Source organism: Urocampus carinirostris, chromosome 15 (assembly GCF_059441175.1).
Source record: "Urocampus carinirostris isolate Australia breed hairy pipefish chromosome 15, RoL_Ucar_1.0, whole genome shotgun sequence".
Taxonomy (NCBI): domain Eukaryota; kingdom Metazoa; phylum Chordata; class Actinopteri; order Syngnathiformes; family Syngnathidae; genus Urocampus; species Urocampus carinirostris.
The window spans coordinates 4,656,756-4,671,984 of NC_142363.1; the positions used below are offsets into that span (position 1 = coordinate 4,656,756).

A 15,229-nucleotide genomic window follows, 5' to 3' on the forward strand; every position below is an offset into this window, starting at 1 on the left:
AACGAAGACTCTGGTAAAAAAAAGAGGTGGGGGACTCTGCGCTTACCTGCATAACGCGTGGTGCAATAACAGCAGAATCATTGATACACACTGCTCGCCCGATATAGAGTTTCTAGCAGTAATCGTGTAGACCATTCTATCTACCGAGAGAGCTAACTGTGGTCATTGGAATAGCTGTTTACATCCCACCGGATGCTAACGTTAGCACAGCCCTAAACCTCCTGCTCGCTGCCATCAACAAACAATAGCTTGCACACCCCGACGGAGCTTTCATTATCGCTGGCAACTTTAATAAGGCATGTTTAAGGACTACTTCCAAAATTCTTTCAACATGTGAACTGTGCAACAAGGGGGTAAAAAACTTTGGACCGCGTATACAGCAACATCAAAAACGCATATAAGGCTTCTCCCTCCCCCACCTAGTCAATTTCGATCACCCATGTCTGTCCGTCACCCCATCATACACCCCCATCCGGAGAAAAAACAAGCCTGTAACAAGGACCACACAAACATGGCCTGAGGGAGCCCTCTCTCAGCTGCAGGACTGTTTTCATCAAACTTGCTGGGAGGTATTTGAACACCATGACCTCCAGAAATTCACTGACAGTTTTATCCTACATTTGATACTGCACGGATAAAGTCACAGTAAATAAAAAAATCAAGGTCTACCCAAACCAAAAACCCTGGATGTCCAGCAAGGTGCGCACCCTCCTCAAACACTGCAACACCGCCTTCAGGTCTGGAGACAAGGTTCTTTACAGTGTGGACAGGGCTGACCTGAAGAGGGGCATTAAGAAAGCAAAGGCAGCCTACACAAGGAGGATCGAGCACCTTTTACCTAGCAACTGTTGAGGCTGATTCTTCACTAGCTGCGGGTCTTAATCAGTTCTTTGCTCGCTTTGAAGCTGGAAGGCCACAAACAGCCACATCACACCCACCAACAACCAGCAGCAACACACTCGCATTTCAGGAGCACGAGTTAGGCGTGTGCTGAAAACCATAAACCCCAGGAAGGCAGCTAGCCTTGATGGAGTACCAGGCAGGGTACTCACGGACTGTTCCGATCCGCTGGCTGCGGTCTTCACCACCATCTTCAACCAGTCCCTGTCACAGGTGACCGTCCCACCCTGCCTCAAAACCTCCACCATCATTCCCATCCCCAAAAAGTCAGCAGTGGAAAGCCTCAACGACTACAGGCCTGTCGCTCTTACGCCTGTGGTCATGAAGTGCTTCGAGAGGTTAGTGTCCCAGTACATCGAAAAATCCCTGCCACTCACACTGGACCCCCACCAGTTTGCCTACAGGGCAAACCGCTCCACTGACGACGCCATAAACACAGCACTTCACACCGTGCTGAAACACCTGGACCACCGGGGAGCTACGTCAGAATGCTCTTTCTGGACTTCAGCTCAGCCTTCAACACCATTATTCCGGAGATCCTGGTGGAGAAACTCTCACACCTAGGACTCTCTCCTTCCATCTGCCACTGGATAATGGACTTCCTCTCAAACCGCCTACTGTCCGTGAAACTCTGTAACCACGTCTCTCCCACCCTCACACTGAGCACTGGCTCCCCCCCAAGGTTGTGCACTGAGCCCCCTGCTTTTCACCCTCTACACCTCCGACTGCTCACCGCCCACCTCACAAACACAATCATTAAGTTCACCGACAATACGACCTTGATCGGCCTCATCTCTGAAGGGGACAAGGCGGCGTACAAGGATGAGGTGGAGTCACTGTCAACTTGGTATTTCGAAAAACCACCTCGTACTCAACACCACAAAAACAAAAGAACTGATACTGGACTTGAGAAGGAATGGCAGGAATCCAGCACCACTCATCATGAGAGGAGACTGTGTAGAGAGAGTCCACTCTTTCAAATTTCTGGGTGTGCACATCTCCGACAACCACTCCTGGTCTGCAAACACCAGAGAGGTGGTAGGGAAGTCTGGAGGACATTGCCTGCTCTCGCTACCTCAGCAGAGCAGAAAATATCATCAAGGACTTTTCTCACCCCGACCAACACCCCTTTGACCTGCTGCCTTCCGGCAAGCGCTACAGGTCACACAAAACAAAAACAAACTGACTCAGAGACAGTTTCTTCCCCAGAGCCATTACCACCCTAAATACACACCGCACAAAAAACGTATAATGGTACTCATGTTTGTTTCTTGCACAATGTTGACCCTTTTTTTTTTGCACCTAATTCATATTGTACAAACCCTTACGATACCAACAGTATGTAACATCCTACATGCCGTCATTTCTTTGTGTAAATATTGTGTAAATTATAACTATACCCTTATCCTCCTTTTATAACCTTATCTTCTCTGTTCCTTATCGTCTTGAAACTGGAGTGTCATGCCCAATTTCGTTTTCACACTATGTTAACCCATTTTGTAACAATGACAATAAAGGTATATTCTATTCTTAATGTTGAACCCCAAACCTACATTGTCGTGTTAAATAAAACGGTATTAAATATTGTCATTGCACTTAAAATGTCTTAAATTATACACTGTGTGAGAAAAAGCCTAAAATAAACTGCTGTTGTTCATGGTCAGGTGAAAACGCCTATTGTCAATGCCAAGAGCAAAGTGCTGATCCCTGGACTTCCTGGTCACCAAGCTCTGAAGACTGATAAAAGGAAGAAAGACTCGGAATCCAAAGAGGTTTGTTTAATGGACTTGAAAAACTACAAAAAAAACAAATTTCACATTAAGTGTAAACGCTTCCAGGGATAAAACCATTTAGTCATTGGTCCTCATTAATGTTTCTCTTCCTTCTTTAGATGTCAATAGCAGAGCGACTTGGTGAAATTGATTTGCAGTGTGCATCGTCAACTGAAAAAGGAGCCTCCAAAGGGACGCCCTCCTTACAGACAGACAACTTCGCAGTATTGCTGGTTCAGGGCCTTGAGAGCAATGACAGCAACATCTTAAATGTAAGTAGTTTTTTAGGTGTGTTGCACTCAATTGGTTGGTTGATTAGGGGAATCCACTCAGGTCGTAGGGGCATCATTTGTTGCCATGTTTCTCAAGTCTGTTTAAAAATTAGGAACCTGGTAAGTAATAACTGAAATGATGTTTTTTAGAATTCCAGACATTTATGTATCCCTAGCTGTAGCAGTAAACCATTTTACAGCAAACATATAGATGTTGTGTTATTGCTGCAAAAATTAGATTTATGTGGACGCGAGAACATTAATGCCCTGTCGAATTGCATGCATATTGCTCATTATTTGTGCAGGACATTTTGTCTTTCATAGCTGATTGTCATTCAGTTCCATGCTGTGTCTGAACTAAAATTGGAGCTACCATGTCATCCTGTTTGTTTGCACTGTGTATTTTTTTTTATTTACCATATTGAGTAAAATATTTTCAACATCCATCAATGATTCTGAATTTTACTCATCAAATTGTATTGAAGGATTGGTAGTTATTCCTCTGACTCATCTGTATTTTCTTCTTTTTGTTTCACAGAAAGTTTTTCTTACTCGCAAAGACCCAGTGATAAAGAAAACTGTTGCTCGGCTACCCGTCCCTGCTGTTTTACCATTGTTAGAAGAGGTGAGTACTGGTTAATACAGTGCTAATGGAACCTAGCCTAGATTTTCGTCAGTGTTGTGATTTTGTTTTTCTTTTTTTAACAGATTACAAAGAGAATCCAAAGCCACCCTTTCATGTAAGTGCAGTGATGGTGTATGCAGTTAGTTGTTTGAGGCAATTAAGAATATGCTGGAAGTCCTTAGAGTCTGCAGTTCTCACTTAGCGTGACATAATGGGCCACTGAACTACCAGTTAACAAGGTGACGTGACGTACCACTTCAGCCTAATGTTAGAGATGTTAGCCTTATAAATAACTTAATATTTCTCTTGAGCAAAGTGGCAATATGCTGCCTCAAATACAACTTTGACTTACCTAAGAATATATACAGACATCCTTATTTACTTTATCCATGTTGTGTTAATCCAACGCAGACTTGTCTTGATTTGGATGTGGCTAAATTGTGTAAAAAAATATACCTCATTGCCCAACCTCTCAGGATACCTTGAATCAAATTTGCACATACCTCGTTCACACTGTTTGACCATGTTAAAGTTTGAAATGTAAGTAATCACAAAAAAATGGACGAGAACTGATGAACTGCAATGTATTTCAATGTTCGTAGGAGCATAGTTTGTCCGACTCTAATGAGTTGACTATGTGCGCACTGTGTTTGGGTCATCATGTTTGGGGTCATGGCTTAGCTATAGGTCAACTCCTACCCACAACTTTTCCTTCAGTAGGTGATTGACTTTTGGCGTCTTTTATGCCTGTAAGCTGGAGACCTAGGATAGAATTTGGATGAATTAATGGATTTATTTTCTTTTATCAGGGGATTGACGATGGTCCGGTGGCTCAAAGCAGTGCTAATGCACCACACATCCTATCTGTCCTCGGTGAGTCAAGCAGGTGCTAGTTTGAGGCTGTGGTAGTTATCGAAAATGATAGAATTTTAGTGCCACTTCAAAAAATGTTGGGATGCCGTAATAACAATATTGTTGTGTGTCATGGGCCGAGAGCCTTTATGACTGAAAGATCCATGAAAGTAAATTATTTACACTTTTTTTTCCCCATAGAGCTACACCATATATATTAAGACAAAATTTCACAAATTTGCCGATCTTCAATGCATTTTATTTCACTGTTGTGACGTTAGATAATTCCATAAAATACATGCAGAGTTTGTAGGGATGCTCGAAATCTTTGAAAATGCTTGAATTTAACAGTATTTTCCAGGGTTGAAAAGTGTTTTAAATGCTTGAAATTGTTGCCAGCTTTCTCAAGTGTTTTTAATGACGCTGACACTGCTCTCTGGTGGCTTCGCTTTGCCATTACATTTCCTTTTCCCTCGTGATAAAGGGCAGCTGGCATTAATTTGTACTGCATTGTCCTATGTAGTACCATCGCTCCTTACGGGTCGTGCCCAAGACAGGTTTACGCTACACCTACACAGGGCATTATGAAATGTGTATTAGGGCAATGATTTTGGATCAAATATGGATTATTTATATATATATGGTAGGCAAAATCGGGCCCGAATAATCCGACCCAACCCCTTAGTATCAAAGCCCGAGTGAATATTTTGATGTTGGGGACTGACCGAAGTAGACCCAAAGCTGCAACGAGGTGCAGCGCCGGACAGTGTGCATGTTTGTGCAGTGTGCAGAATCTCCACAAAAAAATGAAATCGGGAAGAGAGAAGCCCAGTCCGATTTGATGATTGACATTTCCAACATCTTACCTCTATATATGGTAGCAATTTCCCAAATCATGTCTTAAAAATGCACACACAAAGTTAAAAATCGCATATGTGAATGGAAGACATATTTGTGGCTCAGCAAAATACTGATTTTTTTTTTAATGGTACTGTAGGAATTTAAAAATTGGCTTTCAAAGTCCCTAAAAGTGCTCGAATTTGTTCATGAAAAAGGTGTACAAACTTTGTATATGAAATAATAATGATGCTAGATATCAACAAATACAATGATACATAAGTTCTCATTGTCCCACAGTCATGTAAGATCATTTAGGTTCATTCTGACCGCCATTTTTGTCGAAAATAATGGTTTTAAAACAAGGTTCGAGCAGAACATTTGTTAAGATGTCACAACATCCTCTGAGGAGGATAAATATTTGCCTTCTGCTAACCTTGTCGAGTAGTCATTATTTGTCCTCCATTTTGTTTCATTGATGTGAGTCTTGGACATCTTTGAAGTCTACTAACATTCATCTCAAAAGTCCTCATGTGTATTGTTTATCATTTTTTATTGTTCCTAATTTTGCGCAAACCTATGCTTCAAAAAATAACCAGGAGATGGTACAAGGCAGACGGCACATGCATCTCTTTGGCTAAGAACATGAAAAAAATTCTATTGACATTTCTTATCACCAGCCTTAAAGGTAAAAAAGGGCCTTGGCGCTCCTGCCGCTAGTGTTAGAAACAGGCTGTTGCATTCCCAAACTAAGTGCATTAAAATTTGAATTTCACCTGCAAGCCAGATGTACTTTTGAAAAGAGCCACTCCTGGCTCAGGGGGAAATATGCTCGCAACCTTTGACTCAAAGGGTTCTATTGCCAGTTGGAAATAAAACACACCATTGTTATTTTGGTGATAGTGATAAAAATATTGTTGTTAGGTAAAGAAAATGTGCATGTGTTCGGGGTCATATGTACCTTTTAAGTGGTTGGATTATACAGTTGAGCAGTATTTTCTGTTTCTGTTGCAAACTCTGGTAAATATTTGTGTTGTCCAACAGTTACCTGACCTGGTTTCCCAGCTGGGTGTCCTTTATCACCTGATTGAGAGCAGAGTAAAGATGTTCCACAAATTGACCAAGTTACATGGAAAGATCTACCTCCTTGTAACACAGGTATATCAGTGGCACTTGACACACTATTGGTTGGTTGCGTTTGTAACAATGTGTAAGAGATGACACAAAAATGTAGGAGAGTTGATTTTGAGTATGCAGGTCTTCAGGCTGAGAACCATTTCTGACAAGTAGTCCACATTAACACGGCATTATTATTTTTTTAACACTAGATGGAAGCAAATACCAGCAGCGACAAAGTATCTGATGTTGAGCACACAGCCAAGCTGGTGTATGAAGAGGGTAAGTGACTTTTACTTTTTTGGGGTGCGTTTTGCTGGTTACCTTTACCACAACTGCATTTGAAATGTTTATTTTCACCTATTTCTGTTCTCTCAAGTTCCTCCATCATTGGGTAAAGTTAAAAGCTGCTGTCAATCTATCACAATAGTGCCATAGATAAAACTTATAAGACGTGTTTGTAATAAAGCCAATCTTCTCATAAACCACTTTATTATGTGTGTGCATTGCCATATTTAAATTAACATAATGTATGATATGCCATCTAGTTGGTCACATTTGTTTATCCCTCAATCACTGATGTGTTTAAAAGTACAGTGCAAGCCCTCATCTTACAGATTGCTAACACCCTGAACGGTCATTTTAAATAAACATTGTCAATTAAAATTATAAATGGTTGGAAACATGCTTTGTTTTACTTGTAGTGGAGTTTTGAAAAAAATCAGCACTGTCCGACCCATAGAAGAACCTGATCTCTCACAATCACTCATCATCATAACCACGTATACCGTTCCAAAAAAAATGGTTTAGCGCTCCTGCCGTTAGTGTTAGAAAAACGGGCTGTTGCCATTGAAACAAACAGAAGAACCCTTGGCTGCTTGTTACACTGAAAAGAAATTCATCAATTACATCAATCTCTGAGGAAAGCCAGAAGGGTGCAAAGAAATGGTGATCTCCAGTGTGTTGTGGATTGTTATCGCCTCCAGGAATCGACTGAGGGGATCTCTGGAGTGAAAGCAATAGCGATACTAACAGGTTCAGGCTACGGCTAGGCTTAAAACTCCCTTTAAAGAGATACCCAAATTCTAAAACATCCAAAATGTGAGGAAAATATTACATAATTTTTTGCGTAGTATCTTAATATATGTCATTGGTACATTCCAATTATTTTCCGAGATGATGCATTTTGAAAGCAGTCCGTCTCGTCTTTGACTTCATGAGCACTGACGTCATGTGAAGAACACAAGCACCTTTTGTATTGTGGAGAATACCTAGGTGTTTTGTCCCACGTGGGTGCAGCTACAACAAATAACACACAGAGGGCTAACAGGAGCTAAACCAGCTGGGGGAAATGGCAGGCTAGCAGTCTAACCTTGACCTATCGTCAGAAAAAAGGGAGGCTGATCGACCGAATGCATGCTGTAGACGGCCAGGCTAACGGAAAGTCAACAACAAAACACTACCACTCCAAAAAACAGCTAGCTCTAGCCACTCTTTAAAATACTCTCTTCTCTAAGAAGAGAGCGCCCTCTGCCCCCATTTTGCTATATTCATGTATAATGACAATAAAGACCAATTATTCAACTGCAATTCAATTTTTATTTGTAGCTCTTTATTTGTAGTTGTAACTTTGTTATATTCGTATACTGTACTCTGTTGGTAATGTCCTCTTGAGGTAAGTTTGCTTTGTCACTATTAGGTTCTCACAAAAAAGAACTAGAACAGAACACTCACTTTTCTGTAAAAAATATTGAAATTGCAGTACAGGTCTAAATTAGTTACATCCTCGCGTCCATCTTGCTGCTTAGAGTTCGCACGCTTCACACATCTACCTGCACGGCAACCACGCTTCTGTTTTCTGTCCTTACGGCGCCGTTGTCGTCGTTTATTAGGAAGAATAGCTGTCCACAAGGATGCTGGATCTCTTTGAAGTTCGCTCGGTATATCATAGGCGGTATAAAAAGTGCCCGAAAAGTCGAAATTTAGACGCCCACCCAACCAAATAAGTTCGTCCCTACTGTAAGTGTTTTTGGCCACACATGTGTCCAAAAGTGAAAGCAAAAAAGACAAGAGAACGGCAATAAATAGAAGATTAGCTGGAGAGCAACTAGCCGCATGCATACATCCATGCGCCGCCATGTTGATCAATCATTACGTCATCACATCATTAATGCCTGTTTAAGCTACGGTGACCGGGTTTACGGTTTTGGCCTGCACAATAACTTTTGTGTTTTGCGAATGGGTTTTGGATTGCAATGCGCAATGTTTGCCCCCAGAAACTTTGCTTGATTAGCCCTTGAAGTATTTTTTTAAAGCTCCTTTTGATAAATAATCGTATCCTAACTGAAACCATGGTCTTTTTAAACTAAGCATGTCATTCATTTTTCAAAAAATTATCGGGTGTGTATTTTTGTAATGTATAGGTTTTTGTAATTAGGTCGAGTATTTTTCTGAATTTGAATAACAGGTTCACATATCAGTTTATGGACCTACTTGACGAAGTTTAATTGTATTGAAGCTATTAATATTTAACGTTTATGTCCTCAGTGTTGCTCGTAACGCTATAATCATTTGGTGTGCACTGTATGACAACATTTGTCTTGTTGCCTGGCAACATGTACAGTAGCTTTTGTGTCTTGAACAGAGTAAAGCCTCACTATGGTTAACTTTCTTCCGATTATTACTGGACAATATAAAACTGCACCAAACTGAATTTTCCTGATGAAGGAATCACAAGACTTCATACTGAGATAGGCCAGTTATTATTTTTTGATTGTATATTGTTGCTCAGAAAATTAAGGTTTTAATGACCACATAAATTGTCTGACCTTAGTAAAAAGTGTTCCCCCCCCCCCCCCCTTTTTTTTTTTTTTACATCGTAGCGACAGTGCTACTCTGTAATCTGAATCATTTGTCGTTTACTACAAAAATCTAAAGCAAATTACTATTATTGGTAAGAGGTCAATAACCAATGTAAAAGCTGATATTTTATCGCATAAACGCTGGCATGACATTTTTAATAATGTATAACACTATGCAAATTAGATGCCAAAAAAGGGTTTTAAATTTACAAACCGTCATTTGTTTTGGTTTAAATCGAAAAGATTTCTCACTTTTCAAACTAAGCATTGTTAGTGACAAAGGTGGTTGAATACGCGCGGCCATGATCAAAATTATTTATTGACAATGTTAACTATGAACACCATACCAAAATAAATTTACAATATTCATTAAATGTCCCTTAAAGTCCTATTTCTCATTAGATACACCAGGTTGTTTGCCTCGTCGTGCTTTTTTTGGTTTCATTTATATCTTTTTGTAGTACTGTTTTCTCAAATCTCTGAAATTTGCTTCGCTACTCTGTTTCCATTTTTTCCGCATTATTGGTAACATTGAGCTTTAAAAGGGGGTTGCATGCTGAGTGTTTCCTATTCTCAGCCTGAGATGCCATCGAACAGATTACATCGTTATAATATGAAGACAAACCCAACCTAACTTTGATTTTTTGGTTTGAGGAAACAAATTCGGTATACAGAAATTAGATTAGAACCACCCGCGAAGATTGAAAATTTGCGAAGTAGCATTCCACCCTCACAAAAGCCCCCAAAGTGTTAAACTTACCTCAAAATTACATTACCGACGTACGATTGTAAAAAAAGAATGACAGTTATGGATCTACAAATAACACCTTCCATCCATACATTATCTTCCTCGTATCTAGGGTCGAGTCACAGGGGCAGCAACCTCAGCAGGGAATCCCAGACATCTCTATCCCAAGCCATTTCATCCAGCTCATCTGACAGGATCCCGAGGCGATCCCAGGCCTGCCTGGAGACGTAGTCTCAAGCGTGTCCTGGGTCGTCCCCGGGGCCTCCTGCCGGTACATGCTTGGAATACCTCCTGAAGGAGGCATCCTTATCAGATGCCCGAGCCACTAAAAAGATACAGATATTTTGAAAAAATCAATACAGCCCTAAAATGTCAAACAAATAATAACACACAACACATAAATGCATTTGAATGGTTTTATTTTCATTATACAAAAGTGAAACCTAATTTAAGGGCTTCTCCTTTTGGTGTAAGAAAGCAATTCAGTGAGTTGCCGGCTAGCTGCGCGCTAGCATCAGCTGCCCCCGAATGGAGACAGATCTTCGCAATGATAAAAATGAAACGGTCTCGAATGCACCAGTTGTCGATCCAGATTATCCGTTTTATGGCTAATGGTCCTGTCGTTGGCAAGATATAAGATCCGCAGATGTGGCTTTATTGAGTTTTTAGCCCAGCCGTACGCAGTAGGCCAGACAAGCAGCACCACTCTTGTCTTCTCCCAGACACTGCCCGAGTCACTTCTGGAACCCGATAATAATCCAATAAGCACCTTCTTGTGATCCAAATTTTGTTGCACTCTTTTGACTTTCCTCAGAGCCCGATTCAATTGATTAGTTTCTTTTCAATGTAACAAGCCATTGAAAGGTAGTGATCATGGTGCTTACCAGTTTTGTTTTGATTCAGAGACATGGACTGCCCACCCATCAGTGACAGCATACACCAGCCTGTCAGTCATGCCAACAGTCACAACAGCCTATCACAGTTCTGCATACAGACAGTCACACCCACCTAACACAGAGCACCCTCCCTAATCTGTCCCTCAGTGCGCTGTATCAGAACACATTAATATCAATGACAATAAATACAAAATCAATTTAATTCTAAATCCACGAACGAGTGAACCAGGAGTAACCAAAGAGCTAAGTAGTGAGGGGTCTCTTTATATGATGTGGTCCCATTGTTCCCAATCCATTGCTTAGCATTGCATTGCTGTGGATGAGCAAAAGACTTGGTATCGGTTGATGCAAAAAGTCTAAGAAATTGGATTGGAACATGTCTATTGGGAACTAATTGTTAGCCTTTCCTTGCCTGTGAAGGCGTTAACCTTTCTGAGCTGCGCCTTGTCGATCCAACTTCGTCACTTGTTATGCGATTGAGCGGTTCGCCTGATGGATGTCTCCACAACATTGCTTAAATGTTGTATGCGTTTGCTTTTTCCCGACTCCCTTTTCTGGTTTTCCAATTAGAGCTTCGTGATTTGGTGTTACGTTCCAATGAGTTCTTGTATTATCTTGTACAAGTGTGGTTCACTAATGGAGGTACGCAACTACGCATAGCTCTTCAGGATTACAGATTCATATTAAAAAAATTGAAAGTACACATTAAGTATTGTAAATTCTAGACTAGAGAGCACACCTGATTAAAATCCGCATGCTTACATTTTTACCATTTTAAGTAAAATTAGACAAGAAGAATGTGTCTACAGCTTTTTTTTTAAGAAATAAATCAAAATATGTTGGGTATTTTTTATTAATAATCTGCCTACCCAACAAGAACATTTTACTTGGGAAGAAATGTTAAAGAACCTTGAATGTACCCAGTTTTATAACTCATCTCAGAATTTGCAGTGCTTGGGCGCAGATGTTTCCTCATGAATTGAAATCTGCATCCATTTTTGTTAAATGTCTTTCTCCCTTTTGCCTAGAATCTTCAGACGAAGATGAGGTTTCTGGTCCTGAAGGTCTTGCCGATGAAGAAGATGATGTAAGTTTTGAAAAAGATTTTAGTCCTATAAAGAGACTGTGTATTAAGTGCATTTTTTAAACAAATGCTTGTTGTTCGAGAAATTGGTATTCATTATAAATAACATGAGAGTCACTTAGAGGAAACTTACACAACTGTCCTATCTTGCTGCTACAGCTACCCCTAAAAACAAAAAAACTTTTTTTTGTTTAGTTTTTTTGTTTGTCTTGTTTTCTTTTTTCTCCTTTATTTCCTCTTTTTCCTCTTAATTTTTTTTATTTTCCTTTTCTTTTTATGCTTGTTCTCCTTTTCTCCTTTTCTTTTTTCTTTTTATTTTTTCTAGCTTTTTTCCTTTCCTTAGTTTTTCTTTATCATTTTCTTTTTTCTGTTTCAATTTTTCTTTATTTTTCTTTTCTATTCCCATTTTCCCTTTTTTAATTATTTTTCTTTTGTTCTTTTTTCTTGATTTTTCCATTTTTGATCCTTTACCTATTTTCCCCTTTATTTTTTCGCAAAAGGCCATGAATAAGGATTTGAAGAAAAGGGTGCAGTTCTGCCCCTGAGTCGCTGTAGTTTTATTTTCTGCTTTGTAGCACTTGTATCTCCTGCAACACAGTGACATTGAATATTCAAATAGTTAATATTGTCTCGATGTAAACATTCAAGTTTGCATGATGTTTTTTTAATATATATATATGAATATACTATACAGACTTTTGTTGTGAGTTAACAACGTGGCAACAACTCAAGATACGGTTCCCACATTGTGTTTATTATCCATCATTAGAACTGGGAGGAGGATGAGTTGATGGAAGAAGACACAGAGAAGCAGACGGACCAGGAGGAAGAGGATGCTGAGAGCAGGATGGACCCCAAAGAAAACGGGGACGAAATCATGGAGCACGATAACGGCAGTGAAGAGGAATGACTAGTCAAACACCAAATGGACCTGAAAGAATTAATTATTCTTTCATTTTAGAGTTATGCTTTTGGTTTTATTATGGGAAAGAAAAGTTTTACACAATGGACGGACGTGCTGGAATTAGAAGTCTGACCTCTGTTTCACGCTTGACCTCCACAGAAATCTGGGTTCAGTCTTTGACAGTGGAAAGACTGATTCGCTGACGGAAATTGACTCGACTTCAAATTAAAGCCGCTCAACTTTGTCAAGTTTTGTCTGTATACCACACAAGGTTGTAAATGACTGATGAAAAAATTGAAGCAGTTTCCAGGTTAAGTCAGCATTTTAATTGTTGTGTCATCTTGCAAAGGATCTGGCAGCCTATTGGCCTATTGGTTGACTATAGCCTCAATTGCCAATTTGTGCCTGGTTGCTAAAACTTGGATGCAGACTCTTTATGTACAGAGCATTATCCGATCCAATGTTGGACTGAGTCAGACCATGCATTTTTGTTCGAAAACAAAATAATGTAAATCTGTATGTAAATTGTTTGTATGAGCTCTTTCCTCCTCAACTATGATGCCGAGGTCCTTGAGATTAAAGGAACTCTTTCGGTCAAATCTCCTAGAATGCTTTTTATCAATTTTTATTATTTTCCAAATTTGCTAGCAATGTCATAAACGTGCCATTGTGAAAATATAGAAATCCTTATTTTCTTCGCATTACACAACACTGCTATCTAGTGGTCAAATACACAGTGGTTTTAATATCCTCAAGGGATTTGTTTCATGGCACGGACGAGGCCTGGAATTTATACGTCGTGAGTGAGTGAGTGAGTGCAATTAGTCACTAAAGTAAATGCCTTGCATCAAACAGGAAAGCTATGATGGTGACTTATGCAACTGACCTGTATGCATAATTTTAAACAGTTCTTTTAATGTCCATTAAACTTAGTTTTTTTGTTTTGTTTTTGCTATTAACAAATTTTTAGTTTGAATCTGCCATTTATTTATTAAAAACGTATTTTAAGCTTACATGTCAGTTTTTCCCCATTTGCCCTACATATCATTAAGGTTCTTGTATTCTGGGCCTACATCTTAACATTTATTTATCGCCGCTAATGATCATAAAACAATTGGTTTGATTACGCAAAATTACAAAACCAGCCATAATGTGCACTTTGAAAAAAATTAATAATCCTTGTAGATCTATAGACATCTCGCTCCTAAGTGAGTACCGGTATGTATCCTGCTCCCCTGGCAGTGGTTTAATCTAGGATGAAACGTTCTGTCCTGTTCCGTACAGCTTTGTCCTTCGAACAAATCCCAGGAAAGACAAAGGCGTTCAATCTTGACTGTATTTGACCTGTGTCCTAATGTAAATTTGTGAAGGCTCCAGTTTGCATCTTGTAAACTGCTCATCTGATGTTAGATTTACTTTGACCTTCCGGACGTCCTTCGAGCTGCCACGGTTTCATCAATAAAGGCGCCCTGAGACGCGGACTTGACAGTTTGCACACCTTCCTTGACCACGAGCTGAGAAAATGACGCGATTATTATTTGCAGAAATGGCAGCTGAGCTGTTCATTTCAACTCCTCTTAGGGTTGCTTCTGTCTGACAGTGATGGCTTGTTTTTGAACAAAATGGCTTTATGAGCTGTCTCTGAAGTGAACAAAAGCTAGCTCCCTTTGATAATCCCCCTTCTTTCAATCTTTCTCTTCACCTTTCTTTTGCTTTCATTCACTCTTTCTGTTTTATTACCTGGCAATCTATTTCCTGACAATCTTTGTGTGTGTGGGCGTGTGCGTCTTATATTCTGTAGAAAAAAACTCAACACAAACATGAAAAAATCGTCAGGTCATTCCAAAGTGCAACATATTGGCATTCAGAAACACTTAAATAAATTGAGAAAAAACATTGCAGTGGACTGTAAATGTTACTTTGGTAGAGCAAATGAAGGGGAGTAAATATGGATACTCAATTCTGAGGAAAAACATTTTGAACCTGTACATTTTGAGTAGAAAATAAGAACACACGCAATCTTGTTTGGTGCTGTTCTGGTGATATTTACAAGGAGGACTGCCAAAAGAAAACATTCAAGTTCTCACAGTCAATGATATGGGGCTGCATGTCAGACAATAGCACTGGAGTTATGGCTGTGTTCAAATCTGATATAAATGCACAGGTTTACTATTCCTTCAATTGAAAAAATGTTTGGGGATGATGAACTCATTTTACAAGATGACAATGCATCCTGCCACAGCAAAAACTGAAGGCATTACTTGGAGAATGATGCATCTAATCAATGAGACAAAGGCCTGCGAATAGCCCAACTCTCCACCCATTTGAAAACTTGTGGTGGAAATTTAAAAGAAATTGTCCG

At 39.7% G+C, this 15,229-nt stretch overlaps 1 protein-coding gene across 1 annotated transcript in view; it reads left to right on the forward strand.

The window, feature by feature from the left end:
• wdr43 (WD repeat domain 43) overlaps positions 1-14,353 on the forward strand; it is a 29,231-nt gene extending 14,878 nt beyond the window's left edge. The window contains exons 10-18 of the mRNA XM_088353704.1: positions 2,565-2,672; positions 2,792-2,944; positions 3,483-3,569; positions 3,653-3,684; positions 4,379-4,442; positions 6,303-6,416; positions 6,587-6,656; positions 11,908-11,966; positions 12,733-14,353. Coding sequence (XP_088209830.1) covers positions 2,565-2,672; positions 2,792-2,944; positions 3,483-3,569; positions 3,653-3,684; positions 4,379-4,442; positions 6,303-6,416; positions 6,587-6,656; positions 11,908-11,966; positions 12,733-12,873 — 828 coding nt within the window. The 3' untranslated portion in view covers positions 12,874-14,353. The remainder of the gene's footprint in view (positions 1-2,564; positions 2,673-2,791; positions 2,945-3,482; positions 3,570-3,652; positions 3,685-4,378; positions 4,443-6,302; positions 6,417-6,586; positions 6,657-11,907; positions 11,967-12,732) is intronic.
• The last annotated feature ends 876 nt before the right edge of the window (positions 14,354-15,229 follow it).